We start from the raw sequence: 23,859 nt of genomic DNA on the forward strand, positions 1-23,859 counted from the left end.
ACAGTGGGGGGGAGGATCTGCACGCCCATTGTCTCAGCTGTGCTCCGGACTCAGAAGTTATGTGAAAGCTATGTGAAACCATTCCGGATGTCTGAGCAGCTCAACTCTCATTTTACTCTCAGTTTTTCATGATAAACTCTCTGTTCATAAGATGGTTATTGTCTTCAGAAGTGCTCAGACTCAGCGGTTTCTCTGATGTGAAGGAGAGCTGATCTGTGTCGCTCGCTAACAGCCGGGGATGAGAGATTGTTTCCAGAGATGTAGCCGCGGCTGCACACCTCCGTTACTTGGAAACCCTGAGAACATTTCTGCGGAAAGTTTTTCTCTTCGGATGGAAGAAGGTTTTGAGACAAAGCGGCTGCAACAGGGCTGTTTTTCCCCCTGTAAGTTGGGCTTCATATTGTAATGTTCTCTTAAGTTATTTCTGTAATTTACCAAGCGTGTGGGACTTTCCTCCTCAGAGCCCTCGTGTACAGTAAATGTGTTGTATTAATTATTTAGTTTTGTAAAACGTAGCCTAACCAAACACATGCTAAAGTTTTAGCTAGGCTATTGTGGCTACTTTTGTACTCTACTTTATATGCTAGGTAAACAGAATATGTTGTGCATGTACTGTATGTATGTGCATACGTATGTGACATGTTATATAATTAGCCTTGTTACAAATAGTGTTGGATTTATGACAAAACAATGTCATCTAGAAAACATGTTTACCAAACCATCATACAACATGTTTAAATGTTAAATAAAATGTCTAAATTCTACTGTAGCCTAGACAAAAATATCCAAACTAAATAAACATTGTGTAATAGTAGCCTACTGCCTAATTTATAATCAATCAGATTTGGTGTATATTTACTCCTGTAGGCTACTACTTGCAGCCTTCTACATTTTAGAAACTATGATCAGTTCATAATGTATGATGTTTGTCACAAATGTCCCAGTGCAAATAAGACACCTCCCTATTAACTGTCTATAACAATACAATTAAAGCATGTCAAAGCATTAGTACTAATAGTCCAATAATACATTCTGATGAATGTATGTGTATGTATGTAGTTATGTATTTATGTATGTAAGTGTAACATGCCATACTGCTGCATAATGAGAACTAACCCTAACTCCATACATTTAGCTGATCATGCTTCTGTATTTTAAATAAAGTAACATTTGAGTGCAGTTTACATCATTTAGTATTAATGGGGTACATGATCTGAATGCTTCTACTAGTTTTGATTTTTTTTAAAACATTTTATCCTTCACCAAAAAAACAACCACAAGTTTAACAGTCAAGTTGTCTGTGACTTAGTCATAGTGAAAGAGACAGATCACATTGTTTGAAATGGAGCCTCGGATAATCGTCGGAAGGTACCTGCGTGTGATATGTGTTTTTCTTCTTCTCAGTGATAATGGAGGAAGCCAGGCTCTGAGGGGACACTATGTCGTCGGGGGAGCTAATCGAGCTCCGTGACCTGAGGCCGGACAGAGAGAGGATTGAGCTGACACACGGCACTCACACGCCCTGCTCGCCTCCACGCCTGGAGAGAGCCAATGCCCTGAGGATCAGTCCGAGCAAGGTACCAGACCTGCTGAGCCGGGCGGGCATCATCAGAGTCCTGAGCAGCACCCAGGACCCCGATCCCACTGAAGAGAACGGAGAGGGACACAACTTCCAGCCCTGCAGCCACGCTCAGCCCACATGGTGTGACCTGTGTGGAGACTTCATCTGGGGCCTGTACAAGCAGAGCCTGCGGTGTGTCAGTGAGTAGGCTGTGTGATTTCCTCTGTGCATATGCATGATCAGAAAAGAGAGCAAGACTGAGAGTGAGAGAGGATATTTGGTTATTCAGAGAACAATCTAGCCACCAATGTAGGTGCAGGCCAAAAATAACACTGTATAAATCATTACTTTGTCCGCTTGGTTTGCCACACATGATGTTCTATGTTGTTTTTTTAACAGTATCAAAAAAGGCATGCAATTGTAGTTTTGGTGTTGTGATCATTACCCAGACTCTGATGATCTTCTTGCTTAAGGCTCATCTTTGAGTTGCAATATTACTGGACTTCCTTTTCATCAACTGAAACCCACTGAAATGTAGCTGTGGTTTGTGTAGATTAGAACATTCAGTGAGCAGGAAAATAATACCTCTTTACAGGAATCTAAATATGAAACCACAAACAATGAAGTGTTGACATAAACACAAGCCGATGACCATGAACACCCGGTAGGCCTTTCATGATAATAAGATTATACATTTGTTGCACGGTTTAAGGATATGACCTCCATAATTTTTGCTGACCTCAATATTGCTGGCTGTGTTTACATGCTTGTTTGTTTTATAAGATTATCCCCAACATTTTAACCAATATGACGGCAAAAATACAGCAGGGTTTTCCTGTCCATTTTAGGACCTGGTCATTGAGCAGACATTACAAATGTGTGTGAACAGGGCCAACTAATCAATTTATTGTTACAAATGTGTTGTTTACTTAATTTATGTTTTATTTATTTGGGATATTTTAAAGTAAATCGCTTAATTCCAATGTCTAATTATTCTTAAGAATAAAACGTGTATTGCTCTTTGAAAGGGCGTACTTGCATTTTATATGATTTTAATTACATCTATAGCATACAATGGATATTAAAATGACAAATGCAATCTGCTATACCATACATTTTACTTTAATAATTTGTCATTTCAATTAAACAGTATATTCATCATTAAGGCCATAGTATAAATAAGGTGGTGTTTACCTGAGCGGCATTTTATTCAGACGGGTTTGCAATATTCTGCATCCTAATGAACACCTCTCAATATAAAGAATTCCAGTTCAATACCAACATTTCAATTTACACATGTCCAACAACATCAACTAAATGCATGGTAACTGCAACGACTAGAAATAGCCAGAGGAGAACATCAGCCATAGAGAATTGCACTCTCCAATAATATCACATGCCTGTTTACCATTGAGGATGTCATCATCAGTATTTGTCTAAACTCTGTTTTTCTGCATTACAGATTGTAGATTCACATGCCACCACCGCTGTCGTGATGGGATCCGGTTGGACTGCAGCTGGGACCGAGGCTCTGTGGCTGAACATGCATGTGTGGTGGAGCACACCATAGAAACAGACACAAATGTGGTAAGGAATTTTGTACTTGGCACTATGTCTGTCTTAGTATTCTCTAATATCTTCCGTCTTGCTCACAATAAAAAGTGGTATTAGACACTCTTTACGTGCTTTTTATAACATCCTTAACATAGCTTGAAGGTATTACCATATTGTGCCACTATGGTTACCATTAAAACTGAGACAATGAGTTTGGCCAATACAAGCATCTACTTTGCATTTCACATGATGTGCTACTCGGTAATTATGCTGGACTGCTTTAGGGAACAAAACACATTGTTAAATGACCAAAAATGGGAACCATTTATAGCAATAAAGACCCACGATTGATCTAGTTCCACAAACTGCAATATGGGGATGTAACAGGTCCCACCATTTGTAAGATCTGGTTCAGTGTATTAAGTAACTGCTGTAAAACATCTGTGTTGAGTCCATGAGCATGTTGTTACACCAACTGTTTTATACATTTAAGAAAACAAACAAAGTTAAATCGTGTAAATCAGCCAACCTTCTTGAGTATGATGTATTATACAATCTGTTCATTTTTGTTGTAAGTTTTCATGTCCTTGCTAGTTTTGTATAGGGTCATAACAAGTACATAAAATAATTAAATAAACCCTATCCAGATAAACGGACATAAATTAAAGTCCTGGCTGCTGTACAGAACACTCCTTACTGTTCTTTCTGCACTACAGTGTTATTAACAAAAAGAGGAATCAAGGCTAAAACGAACTAGTACTTTTTCAAGGTAGTAGGGCTTGGTCTCTTGGTAACAGGATTTATTCCCTCTCTATCAAACTCATGCTGCTTATCAAAGGATTGCTGGAATGTAAATTCTTCAGAAAACTGTTCAGCAGAGTATTTACAGTACGTAGACAATGGCTGGATATGTTCATGGTGCTTTTGCACAGGCGTTTAACACAGCAGAAAGTTTGACTTTACAAAGCAGGGAAGAAACTAACTAAGTGGAAAGAACCAGAGCCATAATTATTGGTATTGGTAACACCTGTCAATCAATCAAAGTCCCCATGTCACAAGCTAGAAACGTCTCAGAGCGGTTTACAACATATACAGCATGCAAAAAATGGAAAATGGAAGAAACATCATAAAGAGCAACTAAGAAGGACTTTCTCTACCTTTGGTTCAGTCAGAATACACTGTAAGAGCAACAGCTGAAGGATTTCTGGGTGTAGAATCCTACATATGTGGACTTCACACTAGGAGGCTCCAAAGTGTTTCCTGCCTACACATTAGCCAAAACTTACTGAGAGACAAAAAGATATGACCAACTCCTCAGCGAGTGAGAAACAAATATTGAGGATATTTTACAAATGTCTTCACTATTTGGATATGTTTTCTTTTTTGGTGTTTCAACTTGAAAGGATTGTTTAGCATTTTCAAAATCATAGCTACTGGAAAAAGCAGTTTATCTCAACTTTAAATTCAGTTTCATTAACATTTCTAATTATAGTTTTCCAGAGCCAGATAGCCACTACAAAGCTATACCTTCCTTCACTTTTATTCATAATATAGTATCAAACCCCCGAAGGTTTAAAAATATTTTACAATGCAATACATTCAGTCAACTTATTTTCTTTTGAGTAACGTTCTGACACCAGAGATCCCTTACCTACATTTAAAATCTGAACGCTACAGTCGCTAAATGTATTATTTTGATGGAATTCTCTGGAACATGAAGATTGCTGTAACAAAAAATCGTGATTGAGGTGAGACTTATGATGTCTACATGCAGGTACATGATCATTTTGTGAATCAATGCTTAATGTCCTTAATCAGGTCTCCCACTAACACATTTTAATTATTGTCATAATGTTATATCCTATTGAATTGCATTATGGAGATTGTAGAATACATTGTTTTGAAAGATATTGGATATATTGACCTTTGCTACTTTGATTTTGTACGCTACTGAAGATATCAAACCCATATAAATGAATGTCATTCATTTCAGTAGATTCCTCTGCAACACAATACATAGACATAGATCTCGACAACACATCAACAGTTTAACCTAGAGGCTTCACATACTGTTGATAATGTTAAAGTAAAAATACTGGCCATATATCTTCCATATTAAACCTATAAAGTCACTGCCTCCCACTAAAAAGTGTGGGAGAAGAAGAGTGAAATTAGTAGAACTTGTTAATAATAGCCTATATATAAAATATATAATAAAGTTAGGAATGGCATTAGTGTTATATTATTTAAATGTGATGCTAGTGCCAGATAACTAACTAATAATAGATTTGCTCAAGTACTGTTCTTAACCTGTTAAGCCCCGAGCCTGTTTTTCAGGTCTCAGGCTCGAAAATGACATTCCCAGAACAAATGACCATATCTTCCCTTCTAAAAGGGTTAAATTAATAATCTTTTTTCTCAAAGCAAGGTTACACCTGTGAGTTGGATGTAGAAGTGTCAGAATCAATATAGATGTTTTTTATTTTAAAGTGAATTCAGATTGAACACAGTAAAAAAATGTAAATGATTGTGTCCGTCCAACAACACAAAAATGACTTATAGTGAAAATCACCCTTGAATGATGGGATGGTAGACTAAAAGCTTTAGGAATCCAAACTACAACATATAATAAGTACCCTGTATCAAGATTGATGCAAAACAAGTGAAATTTTACCTTTTTAGAGAGATTTTGCACCAAAAAAAACACTTCTGGGGTCATTTGGGTGGATTTGACCTATCTCTGGCCCCCCTTGCTCGATTTTGCTGATTGACATCTCTTTCAAACCGTCGTTTTTTCTCATTTTAATGCCATTGAACAAGTCTTTTGATCAGATTGACAGCTACGGTGAGACGATCTCCCGTAAAAGCTACGTAAAGGTACGTGTTGTGATGTCTGTGTTTGCTTCCCCTGTCGCGAGTTCGGATCACTCAGTGATGATATATATACCTAAATGATCTGTGGAACCTCAGCTTTAATTGGATATCTTGTATGTGCAGCTACGATAAGTAATAAGGGTATCTTTTATCTTGAGTTCTGTGCCAAAGTGCGTTAGTATTTTTCGCTATGATACATATTAACTTTCAATTTTATGCATTTCAGTTCTTCAATAACATTACTTAATTATCACTTCACTTTCCTGACACAGTTCCACTAACATACATTCACTGTCGATTGTTATTTTTTAATATTCTTTGCGGAATTTGGCCGTGTAAAATGTCCTCTTGGGTTGCCGTACAGCCAATGCGTGACGTCATTAGTAAGTGTAACGGACCCCGTGCTAATCTGGTAGAACGTGCAGATATGGTACCTACTCCGGCTAAAATGATTGGTCGTGCTTTTTACTGCGCCACGGCTTCCACAGATGACATTTTCCATTTTGGATTTTTCGTCAAAGCACTTAAGATATTCATTGCTATCGGGATGTTAAGAGCATTCCATGGAATGTAACAAAAAGTGTATCTCGAGCCGGTTTCTCAAATGTACCTACCCCATCTTTAAAGGTAGGGTAGGTAAGAATGGAGAAACCAGCTCGAGTAAACTAGAATTTGAAAGTACACAACCGAAAAAAATCTGCCCCTTCCTTCAGATTTCCTTACATAGCCCCTCCTCCAACACACACGAATGAGGCAGATAATTGGACTTGCTTTTTACAGCGCCACAGCTTCCACAGATGAAATATTTGTATATATTTATTGTCAAAGCATTTAATGTATTCATTGCTATCGGGATGTTTAGAGCATTCCATGGAATATAACAAAAACTGTTTCTGAAGTGAATTACCTACCCTACCTTTAATTACAATTTTGGGGGACTTTACAGAGTATTTCCATGTGTTGCTACTTTGTACTTCTAACCCACTAAATACATTGTGTACTCGACTACATTGATTAAACAGCTTAAGTTACTTTGCGGATTTGTATTAATGATGTAAAATATAAATAAGACTTTTATTACATCTTTAGTTACCTTTTGTATATTTTGAAGCTAATACTTTTGTACTTTTACTTGAGTAACATTTGAATACAGGACTTTTAGTGCTTCTTCTCAATAGGCCTATCTAAAGCAGAAATTATCATGACGTGAATAATAGGATTCACATGGTGTCTCTCTGTCTTTGTGACCAGACCCACATTGACCTATCATCACCACAGATAAAATGTATGGGTCATCATCACATTACATTTCCAGAGGGGAGCAGCAGCGTGGGAGAGGGAAGCGGCAAAGAGAGGGGGGTGCGGGTGGCATTTCCATTTCCCATGGCCGGCCAATCGCGACCGGCTGAGGAGATTTTGTGTATTTTCCAATCTCAACTGAACGGCCTTGGCTGGGTGGGGCTTCGGCGGGGGGAAGGAAGCGATGCATGTTGGGCGGGGGCCTGAATACACATCCTGTTTCACACAGACAGGATTTGTACAGTTGAAACGTGGCCCGGTTGAAGTTAGTTAAACAAAAGTCGGTATTTTTTGTCGAGTTGACTTGTTATCAAGACGCTACAGAGAGATTTCCTCCTCCGAGAGATAAGTGGACGGTTTTCGTTAGTTGGTTCTTTGCCGTTGTTTCAGCCAGACTTCTGTTCAGCAAAGGTTTTGTATTAAGCTTACTGCAACCAGTTATTTAATTAACCACCTTTAAGTCGTCGTATCTTCCGGTTATTGCCTCTAGTGTTAAAGTGTGTACCGGTAGTCAGCATGTCAAACGCGGCCAGCGACACAGAAAAGTCCCCCTCCTTCGAGATGACCTGGGGCAGCTCCACCAGCAGCGGCTACTGCAGCGACGAGGAGCCCAACTCCGAGTTTGAGCAGTACTTCACCGCCAAGACATCCTTCTTCCCCAATACCCGGAAAGCTAACGTTACTGCTAAAGTAAAGCAGGTGAGAAATAGACAAAAATTCGACAAGAAAAAAAGGGTTAGGCTTGAATAAAAACTCTTAATGTTAAAGGGGAAGTGAGACCAAAGGGATGGGTGATGGGTGGTTCTCCATATCTACTCTCGCGTTATTTTATATTTCTTCTCTCTTTCTAGCTATTTTTGTTTATTCTAAATGTATAACTGTTCTCATACTTTTTTATGTTTGGCTAAAGGGCACCCCAGCAGACTGGATGCTTGCCTAGGGTGGAGTTCTGGTTTCTCCAGTTTTGAGGAAGCCTTGTATTGTGGGAACCTATAATAAATGTCAGCACTGGGAATAAGGAAAAATAAGTTGCTTAACATGCCTAAAAAAAACAAAACAATTATTGCATTTAGTTCTGTGATGCACAGACCCACATTTGAACTCATACTGAGAACAACCCAAATGTCATGTTTAGTGACGCAGACCGGCTACTCAAGTTTCCAGCCTGACACCCACCATTCATTGACTATTCAGGTTTTTCATACTTATTTCTCAACTACATATGAGTCATGTGTTGTTTTGGAATTGTGTCCCCCGCACCCACTATCAGCTTTCTTTATTGAGGAACAGATGTTGTTTATTGCAAAACTCAGTGACATTCACAATTTTCTGTATCTGTACAGAAGCCATTTTTGTTTTAATGTTGTTGGCACTGACAACTCTTGTTTTGAGATGACACTCCTTTCGTGGGCATGTAGAGACAGTTTGTGCGTGCTTTTCCTCATACTGTTACCATATTGGAAGGCTCAACATGGCCCTAATTGATTTATTGACTTGTTAACAGCAGTATATTAACTCCACAGCCTTTCAACCTGCCTAAGGATGGCTCCTATTGATCTTTTTCTACTTGGACGTTGATTTAAAAGCTACCCATCCCTGTAACCGCTTGCAACTGTGGTTGGTTTTACATGAGACAATCCTGGGTCACAAAATGAGATGGGGGGGGGGCAGGGTGGCCTGAGATACATTTTCACTATTTGTTTTGTAAAAATAAATTCCACATTTATACATACATTATTATTTTAATAATGGAGAAGATGGCTTAAGTATTCATCCATATATGCTGGATATGGTTATTTTGGTTTTTGTAACTTGGGACACCCTTTTTACCTATTAACCATAAGGAATTATCTGGAGTACATTATGGAAAATTAATTTGTGTTGCATCAATTCTGTAGAATTTCCCTCCCACACAGGAAATACCAATTGGTCAGTACAACGGTCATGTATGCTAAGACCAAATGTGTATGACTGAAACATGACTGCAATTGTGCGGTTGATGAGGCAGCTGACTTTACAGGATGTGCCTTTAAAACAAGGGAGGGCTTTGTCTCTCCCCCTTGTGTGAGTCGGAGAGTAGAGGCTATTTTTACATGAATACCAAGTTGAGGAATGCAATGCTGAACCGTTGTTCACAGACATTGCAAACAGCTGCAAGTTGAACCTACCCCTCCTTTCTCCAGCCCTATAGACCAACGAATTGGAGCAGTCCAACAGGATTGAGCAGAGCTGGCATCATCGCTTTTGCCTTTGCTACGTTGACAGGAAATTGAGAGTCTGATGCAACTAGTGTTCCCTCTTAGAAATAACGGGGACCTGACAAAGTCAATTAACACCTTTTACTAAAGTGTGTCTGTTTTTATTCCCCTTCAAAACAATGTTCAGCCACATTTTGGATAGAACAACTTGTCTTAAACCGAATTTGGATCACACCCATTTTGCTTTCACATAATAGAGCCACACCTTCTAACCTTGTATAACCTGCCCTGGCTTCATGTAACAAGAACACCATTTGCAATTCCTGGAAAAAAACACACAATTTTTCCTACAACAGTAGCATGTTGCAAAGAGAGTTTTCCAATGTTAACAATGGCCAGCAACACTTAAGTTAACACTTGTGTAAGTTATCAGTAATTTCTCTAATTTTTAAAGAGCATCACATTTTTAACAGTTGTGCAATGGCCATTTTAAGTGTCCATTTCTGTTCTTTCCTCTGACCTGTTGTGGTTCGGATGGTCAGCACTGACACCTGGTGGTTTAACACTGTAACTCCTCACTGTCCTCTCCAGGATGAACAGATTGAATGGGGAAAGCAAGAATTGACGACTACAGATTTTCAGCAGAAGGTGAAGGAATACAACGCTCAAATCAACAGCAATCTGTTCATGAACATGGTAAGGGGCGTTGAGACACAGCATATCAATGAATTTCACTCTAAATGGTTTTTTTCTTTAGTGTAACATTTTCATTTTTCCTAACAGAACAAGGATGGTTCCTACACAGGCTTCATAAAGGTGCAGTTCAAGTTGGTGCGACCTGTGTCAGTCACACCTCCAAAAAAAGGGGGTTCCAATGCTGGAGCGAGGAAGGCTAGTGGGGTGAAACGCCGCACGTCGTTCTACCTGCCAAAGGATGCTTCCAAGCACCTGCACATTAGCTCACGCACTTCTGCTCGGGAGGTCATCGAGGCTTTGTTGAAAAAGTTTACTGTGGTTGACAATCCTGGCAAGTTTGCCCTGTTTGAACGCAGCGAGCGTCATGACCAAGGTACTTCTGCTGTTTTCAAAAGGGTTACCTATTGAAATCCTGCAGTATTTAATTCTTGTAAATCAAAAATGGTACGCTGTCTAGTAAATGTAGCCCTTTGATCTGCCTCTTTCAGTTTATATTCGCAAGGTGTCTGACAATGAGTTTCCCCTCCGCCTGCGTCTGTGTGCTGGGCCCAATGAGAAAGTCCTCAGCTATGTTCTGAAAGAAAATGAAACTGGAGAAGTCAATGTGAGTGTAACATCAGAGCCCCATGGATCTTAAAACATCTTGGGGTGGGGTGTAATTGTTGTATTTTTGTTAAATAATCTGAACTTGTAAAAAGGGATTCAACTCGTGTGGTTAGTTTAAAAACTACTCGCACTAATGCATTGTGTCTCTCTTTACAGTGGCATGCCTTCTCTATGCCTGAGTTGAAGAACTTCCAGCGTATGCTGCGGCGTGAAGAGGAGGAGCACGTGAAGCAGATAGTGCAGCGATACGCTCTGGCCCGCACTAAGATGCAGGACGCTCTGGCTGGTTCGACTCCCGGTTGAGGCGACTGCGCTCGGGGTTTAACATGCACCACTTGGCTGGCCTAAAGATGACCAGTCATCACTGCATCCAAAGATCCCAGATAATACAACTCAACACACCTCTTGGGTGAACGAGAGAGTGAGACAGGGCGCAAGACTGAGAGAGAGCTAGCGCGAATGTGCGTGTGAAGTGATGCGAGAGATGAGAAGTGCCTTACACCTGGAGAGCCTGATGTGCCTGAGAGAATGAGTTGAGAGAAGTCGATATTGGCAGATGAGACAGTGGTTGTTTCCAGTCATGTATTTTGCTATTGGGGAAAATCTGATTATCCAGTGTACCTCAGCTGTGTCACTTAAACTTTAAAGAAAATGTCAATGAAGTTTCAGTCATTTGTAGGTAGAAAAAATCTGTTGATTATACATTTGTAGGTGCAGTGCTGAAGTCAAGAACTCTGCTGTAATTGATCTGATAATCCCGCATCTGGAAGTTACATTCCTTTTTATTTTTCCAGAATATAAAATTGGTAACATCATTATTTTAAGTTAAGATAAACTCAAGCAGGTCCTTAAACAATCATACTTCTTAACATCCATTGTGACATGTTTAATTTATCCAGTTAAAGAGGTAAATACAATTTTTTTTTTTTTTTTTTTTTTGCTGAAAGGTATCTGGATTTTCATTTGACCCAGGCTCAATAATCTGCCATGTCCTCTCGACACCCCTGATGGGTGCAACTCTATTTTTTATTTGAATGTCAAATTGTGAGTTTGACTGATGTATGGACATTTGTATGAAACTATGAATGTCAGTGGTGTCACTCTGGTTGACTGGAATCCTGTATGAACATTGGTATACACGTGTTTCACTGGTTTGTCATTCCCTATGTCTTTCCTTTTTTTTTCTGTCCTTCTAGAAAATGTTTGTCTTCTATTTTTTCTTTCACTATTATTGTATCCGCCTATGCACATATTTACATGTTGAAGCAACACATCTAAATGTAGTGACCAATCTGCGTTCAGTAAAGAATTTCCAAGTTAAAACAAGTTTTTGTATTTAATCAAATATGAAATGAAGAAAAAAATATTTCTGTTATAAAAGCTATTTTAAAGACTATTTAAAAAGAATGACAATATTGACACAACATATTTAAAGGGTAAGAAACTGAGTTTAGTAAAATATGACATACTATATTCAAAGTGGAGAGCTGTGCAGATCTAGAAAATAGTTGCCACATTTAACGTCCCTTAACTGAACACTGTTCAAAATGTAGAAATAGATTAAAATGAATTTTAATCCGATCACTATTTAGAATAACCACTAAAATGATAATGACGTTTCGCTTTAAGGGTCTCACTGGCTGCCGTCTGTCAGATCAGCTGATCTCATCGACCTAAACAGCTAACGCTAGCTCAACGTAGCCGGTGGGGAACATTATGAAAGAACATGGCGATTTAATACCACACGATAAGGTAGGGTATTGAAGAAAATAATGACATTGAAAACGAATCGTGTTTGGTTGTGTAGGGCAGATACATCGCTGTGTTTGTCAAATAAACATAGCTGCTCCGTCTAGCTATTTATCATTTAGCAAACCTGCGTCAGTGGCACAGGCTAACAGGCTAAGTCACCTAAACAAACGGGTAACCTAAGCTACAGTTAGCTACACAATATTAGCCACACTGGTCGTATATCAAGAGGGCAGTTAACTAAGACATATACTGTGCATTATATGTACAATAGCGGTAAAGTGTATACGTCAATGTGGCAATATAACAAACATGAATAACTGGCCGTTTGGGATTATGGTTCAGTAGTCGTATGGCCCAGTGTTAGCTTCACGTAAAACTAGCAGAACGTAACAATATCACGTTAGCGTTACATTTCCTCGACGCTCTGCTTATGTTTTGTATAGTACTTTCGTCGTAGTAATATTAGGAACAGTGTCATCGTCTTTGATTAAATTGTGCCTCTGAATTTAATTGGCTTTTTCTTCAGGGTAAAATAGCAATTGTATTTACTGCATTAGATGTTGTGTATTATAACTATTAATCAACAAATATCATGCTAGTTCACAGTCTTAGTGCTTTACAGTAGGCAGCAACACAAGGGAGAGAGAGTCAAGTCTGCCTGGGAATGTGTTCTTTCAATGTGCACTTTTTATTTTCAGATCCTGGCTTTGGTAAGGAATTGAGAGCTTCTGGCCACCAACCAGATTCAAAGCTTTAACTGGTAACTAAGTATGTATTATCATTGAGAATGGGAGGAAGTGGATCCAAATCCAAAGGTGTCTGGCCTTTCTCAGGCAATGGAGCTGGAGGGGAGGCAGCCAGTGATGGGACCGAGCAGTCTGTGACCCGCCTCAAAGCTTCCAGAAATGCAACCCCTTTTGTTTTCACCAGGAGGAGGTAAATACAAGTAATTTGATAATGGTTGTTTCATCCAAATAAAGGAATTAAGACCACACTGAAGCATGTTGGTTATATTGTGCTTCAGAAGTAGGTAGTTAATTGTTTTAGCCTAATTCCTCCACAGTGAGGCAATTACAGGGAGTAGATGGCAGAGCTCAATAAACCTGTTAAAAATAAGATCAATAGTTAAAGGTCCAGTGTATAGGATTAAGTGGCATATAGCAACAAGGTTGCTGATTGCAACTAACTAAAACACTTACCACCCTTGTAAACCAGATTCTCTGAGTAAATAAAAAGGGCAAAAGCCTCTCTTGAACCAGTTTGGTTTATTGTTTTTTGGGCTACTGTAGAAACACGGCAGTGGAACATTATAGACACCGCTCTAAAGTAACGAGACAACAACAATTCTTAGTTTCAGGCAATTGTAAACCAATGAAAACATAGTTATGAATGCTTATTTTCTCTTTTCTGTTTATACATGCCCCTAAATCTTACCCACTGGTCTTTACAAAAATTGAAGTGTATAGTATCAGCAAGAAATGGTGCATAAGTTAGCAGTAGCAAGTGGGGGTAGGAATCTCAAGACCTGCACAATACATTTGGCCGGATGCCACTGGTTTTTAGTGAAAGTATTTTAGTTTTTTACACAAATTAACTTGACAAGTTCCCTCTTGCTGTTTGACACTGATCTGTACTTGCTGTGTTGGCAGTTCTTTGTACTACGACGAAGACGGTGACCTTGCCCATGAATTCTATGAAGAGACGGTTGTGACAAAAAATGGCAGGAAAAAGTCCAAGTTGAAGAGGATCCAGAAAAATCTGATTCCACAGGTGAGATAAAGCCACATTTTGACAAATGATGGTCTGGTTAAAGATGTTTCAAACGATTTGTCAATATCTTTATTTTTGTAGGGAATGGTGAAGCTGGACCACCCATGTATTCATGTAGATTTCCCCATCATCATCTGTGAGGTGTGAAGTTGCACAGGACTGATCTACTATGAAGTGCAGCCACAGGTTCTCTATTTGGAGCAAAGTCTGGTCCCAGTGTTCAAGCATCACACTCAAGACGAGTTGTCTCTGGAGAGAAAAAAGAAAATCCAACTGATATATTGAATGAAATGTCATACATTTGTATTCAACTAAGATCAGACGGTGCCCTGTTCACAAAATCAATATTTTGATATCCACTAAAGTAGTGTTGGTACAGGTTGTGTGTCCACTACCCAGCTGATATGTAGGCAGTCTATACAATACATCAAATGGAGCTGTATTTTTCTTGTGAGTTCTTTGCAGGGAATAACATCCTCGATTTGAAAAGGCTTTAACGTTTTATGCCTTCTGTGGGACGTAGAGTGAGTGTCTTTGTACGTGTACATGTGTGCACTTAGGTTTGTTTGAGGGAATGTGTGTGACAGAAAGACTGAGGATGTAGTTACAGGGTAGAATAATGAAGGATTGTGAAATGTATTGTGTATATATGGTCATGTTCTGTATTGTCATGTCTGAGTCTGTCTCAGTAACCGGAGCTCAGACCTGCACTAGTGAACATAATGTACTGTAAATAATATCAGATTTCTTAGTTGGAATTACTTGAATAAATGGTTTACTGAGCGGAATATCTGGAGTCAATATGTTTTCTATCATGTTTGTCATGGCCTAATTGTATTATTGAGATATGTCCAACTACACTAAACAACATTTGACCTCATGGTTTCATTAACTTCTTACTTAAGACAAAAAGTGAGTCTATGGTAGAGAGAAGGGGGTAGAAGATATCTCAACATTTTGGGATTTAGCTGAGTTGTTTCCTTGCCAACACCTATTTGCAAGTGGTATTGATTCTTATCTAACTCACAGCAAAAACAGTATTACAAAAACTATCCCTTGTCATCCATTGTACTTGTCATTATCTAGCTATAGAAACAACGCTCAGTTTTCTGATGAAAAACTAATGATGTACTCTGTAAAATAATTTTAGTTTACTAAAAGTGAATGAACAAGTTAAAATTGCATTCAATCAAGTGGTCACATTTAAAAATGTAGAAGGCTATTCATACACTTCCATGACAGCTGTAAGTATAACCCTGATCTCTCATAACTTATTTTTAGCTTTTACTCATTGACGTTTTAAATGTCGGTGCTTACTGAGCTGTAAAGCGGCTGTTTGCAAATAAGGCACTTTTTTTGCCTACTTGTTATGCAAATATGGAGATATAACCTTGTAATATAATTAGTTTACACTTAAGTAGTATGTAAGGTGTGCCAACTCTAGATGGCAGCAGAAATCTTTACCTGTACTGACAAAAATGAGTTCCTGCGTGAATATGTTTGTAGGTTTACTCTCTTGCCTCTAATGATATTGCTGTGCAGTTAGACTTCCCGAAAAGGCTGAAGATATAATTAAAGGTTTTTAACTCAAACCAGTTGAGGCTGTTGTTGCCAGCTGGCGCAATATCGCATTTTAATAGCAATGTAAACATATTTCAGTGCATAGCAGACAAATCCCCACAATAACTGGGTAGGGTTTCCTTTGCATGCATTCCCTGGTGTCTGTAATTGTGTGGAATGTGGTTGGGTGTGTTTTGGGGCCAGAGGTCAGTCACTTTGATGTGTTTCCCCTCCAGTGGTCTTTGATGTGTTGCTTAAAGTCCAGCTTGTATTATGAGGATGAGCCCCTTCTTGTAAAGACTTTAAAATGTATGAACTTTATGAATGTGACACTGTCCAGCTCTGTTGATCCATACAATGTGTTCTCGGATACAGTGTGTTTTATGAAAGGGATAACTTGTCCATGTGGCTTTGGTTTAGAGAGATAATGATTATAAATGATCAGCAGTCTTTAAAAATGACTAACCATGCCTTGAATTATAAACAAGAGAGATACATTTTTCTCAGGGATCACTTAACATATTCAATCTATTTAAAGTAAAACAGCAGTGCAACCTGTTTTTTTCTCGATTCACAGTTGGATCATGCAACTGAGAGGGATCAAACACAGTGGATTGAACTGAAAGAGTACACTAAAAAAAAGTTTGGTGACTTTCTGTGTATCTAAACGAAACGGTAATCCACATGAATGGAGGTTTAGGTTTACAAGTACACAAGGGCAAGTAAACTTGTATTGAGGTCAAACCAAATTGTTCCAATGAAGTTCTTCCATCCCTCTTAAACAAGTCACTATTACTCAAATGATAAATGTTCGGGACGCAAAGGGAAGGTGGCAGGGCGTGCTTCGAGTTTCCCTGCCATTGTTTTTGCTTCCTGGCGGTCCCTGACTTCTGCTGATGTAACGCTCAGGAGGCAGAGGTCAAAGGCAAGCTGAGACTGGAGGGAAACGGAGCCATTCCTTTGTTCCTTCACATGGGTCGTTCATGCTGCACTTTCCCTAAACACACAGAAACTGATGACATGGTGAAATGAGTCAGCAAAGCTTGGAAAACAAACAGCGGAACTGACTCGAGCACAGGAAAACATTTCACTTCCAGGCCCTCACCTCACCCCATCATGTGCTCAGGGATCCTTTAGTTCATGTGTCTCTGCAAAGAACAACTCTGAGAGGAACATGGTTTTCAAAACGTTATTGAAAGAAACACTTGACAACACAGTAGTATGAAAACAGGTGGTTACATTTGGTTAATTATGTGTCAGTGCGAGGCCTCTTTCTCCCATAGCCATCGTGCCTCAGGTCTTACCCCGGGCTCTGCACCGTCCTATCAGCTGTACTTGGCAACGAGTTGGCATGTGATACTTAGTTTGTCTCACTGAACCTTTGCCAGTGGCTGTCATCACATGGCTCTGGCAACAGAAACATCTGCATGCCAGAAGCGTTGTGCCCACTGTCTGAAGTGTGCTGCTGGGAACATTAGTGGAAAAAACATTAAAGCCTCTTCACTCACAAAGCAAAGAAGCAGAAGTATTTGATGTAAATTAACAAAAGCTGTATTCAGAATGTTTATTTTTGACTTTTCTGAAAAGGACTCAGCTCATACTGGCAAGTGACTGATGCAATAATGTGTGTGTTGTGGTGTAATTTCAGGAGGTAAATTCATTCATTTCGATTTACATAATTGCTAGTTTAATGCTTTATACATTACAATGATGAACATTTCAATTGTTCAGGATACTATTGACTAAACAGCCAAACAGAATATAGTAATAAGTAATTCAATATTAATAGACATTGCCTATACAATTATAAAACTTACTGTCTACATGTTAATTAATCAACAAGTTCTGCTTAATACTCTTTTTCAACATAAACTTGTGATGATTTGTATGTTGTTGCAACTTAAATCCCCAAAATCCGACTTAAACTTAAACTAAAAACTATTTTTGAATTGTAATCACGCATCAGATTGTTTTTGGGCTCAGGTTCCAAGGTCTTTAAAACAATGTTTGTTTTTAAATAATGTTCATAATCTACATAATGGATGTATACACAAATAGACTTTCAGCTATAATGAGAAGAATGTATATTTTATTTGAAAGCTATTTTGGAGTTTTGTGCTATTCTTACTGGTTGAAAGTGGATGAATTAAAGCTAGTTTTCAGTTGTTTTAATGGCCAGAATTTACGTCATATTAGAATAAAGTCTTCCTATACTTTAAATGCCATACTATTCATAAGCTATATCTAATTGTAATATAGCTGAAAGGTCACGGAATACAGTGGTCATTTGTGGGCATGATCTTATTTTTAGGGATGTGGCAAACTGGCCCCCTGCGACCTTAGAGTCTTGACATTGCTCTTTACAGTGTATCTGTTTCACGGCGGACGAGGCTAACTTCTTGGACTAATTCATTCTCGGATACAGTAAATATCTTTAAAATCGCCATCAAACTACATCCTACGGTCACTAATCTCATCCCTACATTTATGTGTAGGCTTGTGGTAAAGAAACACGTCGCTGTAACATATTAGACACGCGGACGGAGTTGTTGGGGTGTCCGGTTTGGTTTTGCATTTCCCCCCCTTTTTGCGACATGAATGGTACATCCTAAAAGTGGTTTGGCTCGCAGAGTAGCAACTGACAACATCGCAGGGGGCAACTTCACTTCACTTTACCGACCAACACAAGTTGTGGGACACCGACCAGCAACGCGGGCTGTTGTAACTTCACTCCGTCGTCTTTTTATTCCTCAAAAGCAATGCAAAATAACTTTTCCTATTAGTTTTGAGGCAACATAGAAAAGTAGCAGCTTGAAGTAGCAGGCTTCTGTTTTTTTGGGAATGCTTCCTCAGCCTGCCTGTAAAGGTAAGTGTGTCCCGCTGCAGTGAGACTTTACTTTGTTGTTGACTTCAAGTCATTCATTGCTTAGAAAATGCTCAAAATGCCAAATAATTGAAACTAGTTCACTACAGAATAATAATGTTTTGGGAGACTTTAGGAATCTGCACAAAAAACTATGGGACATTATTTAGATTTTGTATCATTATTTATTTTGGCTTTGTTTTTTTTAATAGCATTTATTATACTATGTTGCACAATAACAGTAAAACGTCACTGTACTTTCAGGTTTTTAATTTATAAGCATTAGCCAACTGATAAGCAGGGAATTGTTGCATTTATTAGAAAAGTAAACAAAATGTAATTCCTTCTGTGATTTTTTGCCGGTTCATTGTAATTTCTGGCTCTAAATTTTAAACAGTCCTATAAAAAATGCTTTATATAACCTTTTGAATTACTAACCTAATAAAGGAATGTACTGAGGACTGCCACTGATTTAAATAATAACATTAATAATAATAAAAACTAAATATCTTTCTCCTCTGTGATTTGTAGAGCAGAAAGCGACAGTCCTATCTGTCAATTCCCATCTGAAGACATGTTGTACTGGACTCTGCCTGACTGGAAAGTGCTGCTTCTGACTGTGCTGCTCTGGGACTGCCTTTGTGCTTTGGGACTGAAGCCCACGAGATGGCCACTGTATTCTAAAAAGCCTTTGCTCCTCGCTTGGAATGCCCCGACTGAGGACTGTGGCCCGAGGCATGGTATACGCTTTCAGTTGGATAAATTCCAAATCGTGGCCTCACCCAATGAGGGCTTTGTTCGGCAGAACCTCACCATCTTCTATGAAGATCGCTTGGGCTCATACCCATACTTCAAGTCAGATGAAACAGCAGTGAATGGGGGACTGCCGCAGGTGGCCAGTCTCACTCAGCACCTGGAGAAGATGCCTGAGGGAGTGCAGAAGTATATACGGGAACCAGGGGCCAAGGGCCTGGCAGTTATTGATTGGGAGGCCTGGCGCCCACTCTGGATACGTAACTGGGAAACAAAAGATGTTTACCGCAAACATTCTCGTGAGTTGGTGCGTCAGAAGAACCCAACATGGCCTCCAGAACAGGTGAGCAAAGTGGCCCAGCAGGAATTTGAGATGTCTGCCAGGAAGTTCATGCTGGAAACCCTGAGGCACGCCAAGAGCCTGAGGCCCAACCAGCTGTGGGGGTTCTACCTGTTCCCTGACTGCTACAATCACGACTACAGGCGCACTCTGGAGAACTACACGGGCCGCTGTCCTGACGTGGAGGTGGCCCGCAACGAGCAGCTAAAGTGGTTGTGGACTGAGAGCACTGCCCTCTTCCCCTCCATCTACATGGCCCCTGTGCTGCGTTCCTCGGACTCCGGACGGAAGTTTGTCCGGAACCGTATAAAGGAGGGGATGCGTTTGGCATCATCAGGCGATGGGTTGGCACGTCCTGTCTTTGTGTACACCCAGCCCACATACAGCAACTCCCTGGAGCAGCTGACAGAGGTGAAACTCTAACACTCTTGATTTCTGTTTGTCTTTCTGAAACTTTTTTTTACCCTTCTGGTGAAGTTTGAAATCTCCAAATCAACACATTAAACACAGAAAAAACGCAACTCACTGACTAAAAAGCCAACCGAGGCTCAGTGGTGTGAAGATTTTTGTGAAGTGAAATGATCAGTTATTAAATCGGCACGGTGCCTTGGTAAACAGGTTATTACCGTTTTTAGAGTATCGCTAAAAAAATGCATATTGAGTCTCCTTAAGATAACCTTTCTAATATTTTGCTGAGCTGGCTCAGTCATGTATGATAATGCACATTTAGGATATGGAGTTGTCCTGCTCTGAGATGAACTCCCAGTCACAGCTCTCTCTCTCTCTGATCAGTGCGTGCTCAATGGAGCTTTAGCTCTGCTTTTCCTTATCGGCAGGAGCAGTCCTTTCCTGTTCTGGTAGCTGACAGACTCCCCAATACCTCTCATTTATGTGGAGTGGGCCGGGGAGGGATGGGTGTTGCTCAAGTTGAAAATCTCGCTTACATCCTATAGACCATTTCCTTATGGAAGAATGAACAGATAAGTGCTGCTGCTGCACTTCTCAGTTCACACACAGTAGCTCATGGCTCACTAACACTTTGACCCTGTTATACTGATACTGCACAGTGTATTTTTCTTGTGCTTGGCCTGTAGTCTTAGAAAAGTAAAAGGTTTTGATAGGCGTTTGAAATGCTGTATCATCTTTTACAGACTGACCTCGTCTCCACCATTGGGGAGAGCGTGGCTTTGGGAGCAGCTGGAATCATCATGTGGGGAGATGCAGCGTATGCAAGCAGCAAAGTAAGTGCCCATGTGCTAATCATAAATCATGAATCACTCAGACACTACTTACAACACTGACCATAAACACGGTCATCTGGTAAGTTGATAAGTCGTATGTGCAGTCAGTTGATAGATAACATTTATTCCTCAGGCTTCAGTTCAAAGGGGGTCACATGGACGTCTGAAGATAGGCAGGCAACACAGGAGATAGTTCTATTTTCTTTAAAGTCACATTTATGCTGCAAAACTTAAAATTAGTTATGAACAGTGCATATCTCACAGTCATACTGACGAAAAAGAGGAAATGAACATGGCCGATTCATAGTCTTTAAAAAGAAGATCAGAATGATCCACAGTGAATGGTGACACACTTGGTACAAATCTGAAGACAAACAGGCATTCATTGGAGAAAAATGTCTTTATTATACTTAAATGATGACAAATGCATGTTTTGTTTTGCAGCAGCAATTCACCAGGGTCACACACATCTTTTGATATTAATTTATATATTAATTTATTTTTCATCCATCTTACATTTTTGTATGGTGTATAAGTAATACATAGAATATGAACTGCATATTTTTCTTTTTATACAGTGAAATTGCATTGTGTTTTTTCCTTGTTGGCCTCTATTTTGGATACATGAGCACATCCTATGCTGGTTGTGATCAGGTGCCATGTAATTGATATGTTCTGTTTAGATTCAGGCTCTTTTTTATTCTAGAAGGCAATCTTTGTGATCACTTCTAAGGCAGTTTGTCCTGAACCATGTGCAGCAGTTACACAGCCCATTTAATAGATAAGATGTGTAGCTCACAAAGTACAAAGTACCTCATAACAATATTTATATTTATAAAGGATTACTCAAGTATTGTACTTTCTAGAAATATTATGATTAATTGAATATCCATCAATCACCATCACTCATCTTATTGTTTCTTTTTATGGGCAAAAAAACAATTTTGCACAGTGAGACATTTTACTTTTGATACTTAGATATATTTTGACGATTATGCTCATGCACTTTAACCTAAGTACAATTTAGAATGGAGTAAATAGTAGTTGTAACAGAGTATGTGTACACAGTGTTATTACCTACTCCACATAAGTACAGAACACTTTTACCACTAATAAATGTTACACTGAAAGCTGTTAACATACCTTTAAAAGTCACAAAGGATCCCGTCACACTCCGTGATGAATGTAGAAAAACAGGCAGGTTTGGTGTTAAAGGTCAGCAGTGCAGACGTGGCCTCAGTGAGTGATGAATGTTTTTTTTCTTTCTTTTTCTTCTTCAGAACAGCTGCTCTGACCTGGACGCCTATCTCCGGGGTCCGCTGGGTCAATACCTCCTCAACGTCTCCACGGCAGCAGAGCTATGCAGCCAGACCTTGTGTGGTTCTCACGGCCGCTGCCTGCGCAAAAACCCAGACAGCGATGTTTACTTGCATCTGGACCCCGTCAGCGACGCTAGTGCCACAGAGAGCGGCAGTCTGAAGGGCAGCTTGGAAAAGACCACTTTACAAACCCAGTTTCAGTGCCAGTGCTTCAGCGGCTATCAGGGGGAGGGCTGCGATCAGATAGACCCTCTACGTCTACACCAAAGAGGGACGGCGTCTCAAATGATGGCGTCAGCTCTGCAATGTGCCATCTTACTGATTATCTCTCAGCTCCTCTGTTAATACACCAAACATACTGTAGACATGGTTGCATTTTATTTTTGTCTAAAGAGCGTATGAGATGAGAAGGTGGGAATCTAGAGAGGAGAAATTGTCATTTTTAAAAATCTTTTTTCAGTTGCTGTAAAATATGGATGACAAAGTGACATTTTGTGAAAACAATGTGGAAAGAATTTTAAATCAGTTTTTAAACAATGGAGACCTTGCATGAAATGTACTTACATTTCGCTCTCAGTTTCCTCTCGGTTACTGTTTCAAAGTGTCAAATTTCATGTTTTAGGTGGAAATGTGATGAATTAGTTGATGTATGTCAGAAGTAATGTTGTGAAAGTGGAATTTATGCACTTAAATCTGGTAATAGCGCAATATGTATTCAAAGTGCCTTATCTTTTTTAAACATGATTTTTTTCTGACATCTGATCTTTTTTATGGTGGCAACTACAGTGTTATTATTTATTTGAATGTATGTTTAGGTGTTCTATATGAGTTTTTCTTTATATGAAGTATAGTGTCCAAAACATGACTACTAGTTTTATCCTAAAACAGTATTTTTGTATTTTAGCAGCTAGAAGCACAATGTAAAAATAAAATGTCCGACAATTTATATGTTCCACAATTTCACGTACATGACCGCTTCTTTCTTTGTGATGTTTTCTAAAAATGTGACTTTTGTCTAAGAAAATAAATGTATTTGTTACGGCCTATTTTGAATTTCTTTCAAGATTTACAGGACACAATAAGAAGGGCAGAGTAAACAGAAGATTTGGTTTCCGATAATGCAGGAGTGCTTCTGCTGTTTGTAGCCAATAAAAGTGAGGCTCCAGGGGGGAGACATGGCATCACTGTCCACTGAGGGGAGGCAAAGCCAGCGAGTCCTCAGGGAGGGACTCATTTGCAGGCTGCTGCCTCATACCCCCTCCCCATGTAATTACAGGGTGCTGTTAAACCAAGAGTTATTTTTACTAGTTTTAAGAGCTGTGCAAGGCATATATTACATTTGCAGGGTAACAAGTTCATTATGGCTTGCTTGAAATCCATTTAAAGTCAAACTTAATTGCCCTTCGAGGTCAAATCTCTTTAGTTAACTGTTTGTTAAAAATAATAGTCACTTCGATTTTACTAAAACAAAAA

The 23,859-nt window shown here is 39.3% G+C and overlaps 3 protein-coding genes across 4 annotated transcripts; all 3 read left to right on the forward strand.

Annotated features, from left to right (window-relative positions):
• The first annotated feature begins 54 nt into the window (after positions 1 to 54).
• Positions 55 to 12,111, forward strand: LOC117548043 (ras association domain-containing protein 1-like). Of its 2 annotated transcripts, XM_034218977.1 has the most exons (7): positions 55 to 383; positions 1,405 to 1,761; positions 3,024 to 3,148; positions 10,078 to 10,182; positions 10,270 to 10,555; positions 10,671 to 10,786; positions 10,945 to 12,111. In XM_034218977.1, exons 2-7 carry the CDS (start codon positions 1,440 to 1,442, stop codon positions 11,089 to 11,091), a joined length of 1,101 nt encoding a protein of 366 aa, XP_034074868.1. In that variant the 5' UTR covers positions 55 to 383; positions 1,405 to 1,439; the 3' UTR covers positions 11,092 to 12,111. The 2 variants fall into 2 exon arrangements, with proteins under 2 accessions (XP_034074868.1, XP_034074869.1); XM_034218978.1 differs by lacking the exons at positions 55 to 383; positions 1,405 to 1,761; positions 3,024 to 3,148 and adding an exon at positions 7,483 to 7,987.
• A 221-nt stretch (positions 12,112 to 12,332) lies between these two features.
• Positions 12,333 to 15,098, forward strand: tusc2a (tumor suppressor 2, mitochondrial calcium regulator a). The gene is made up of 4 exons (XM_034218979.1): positions 12,333 to 12,540; positions 13,239 to 13,476; positions 14,190 to 14,310; positions 14,392 to 15,098. The coding sequence occupies exons 2-4, from the start codon at positions 13,328 to 13,330 to the stop codon at positions 14,455 to 14,457; spliced, it is 336 nt and encodes a 111-aa protein (XP_034074870.1). The 5' UTR covers positions 12,333 to 12,540; positions 13,239 to 13,327; the 3' UTR covers positions 14,458 to 15,098.
• A 3,353-nt stretch (positions 15,099 to 18,451) lies between these two features.
• On the forward strand, positions 18,452 to 23,430 carry hyal2a (hyaluronidase 2a). Its single transcript, XM_034218976.1, has 4 exons — positions 18,452 to 18,736; positions 19,265 to 20,237; positions 20,978 to 21,067; positions 22,348 to 23,430. The coding sequence occupies exons 2-4, from the start codon at positions 19,308 to 19,310 to the stop codon at positions 22,729 to 22,731; spliced, it is 1,404 nt and encodes a 467-aa protein (XP_034074867.1). The 5' UTR covers positions 18,452 to 18,736; positions 19,265 to 19,307; the 3' UTR covers positions 22,732 to 23,430.
• Positions 23,431 to 23,859: the final 429 nt, after the last annotated feature.

The sequence above is a fragment of the Gymnodraco acuticeps genome, unplaced genomic scaffold, assembly GCF_902827175.1.
Source record: "Gymnodraco acuticeps unplaced genomic scaffold, fGymAcu1.1, whole genome shotgun sequence".
Classification (NCBI taxonomy): domain Eukaryota; kingdom Metazoa; phylum Chordata; class Actinopteri; order Perciformes; family Bathydraconidae; genus Gymnodraco; species Gymnodraco acuticeps.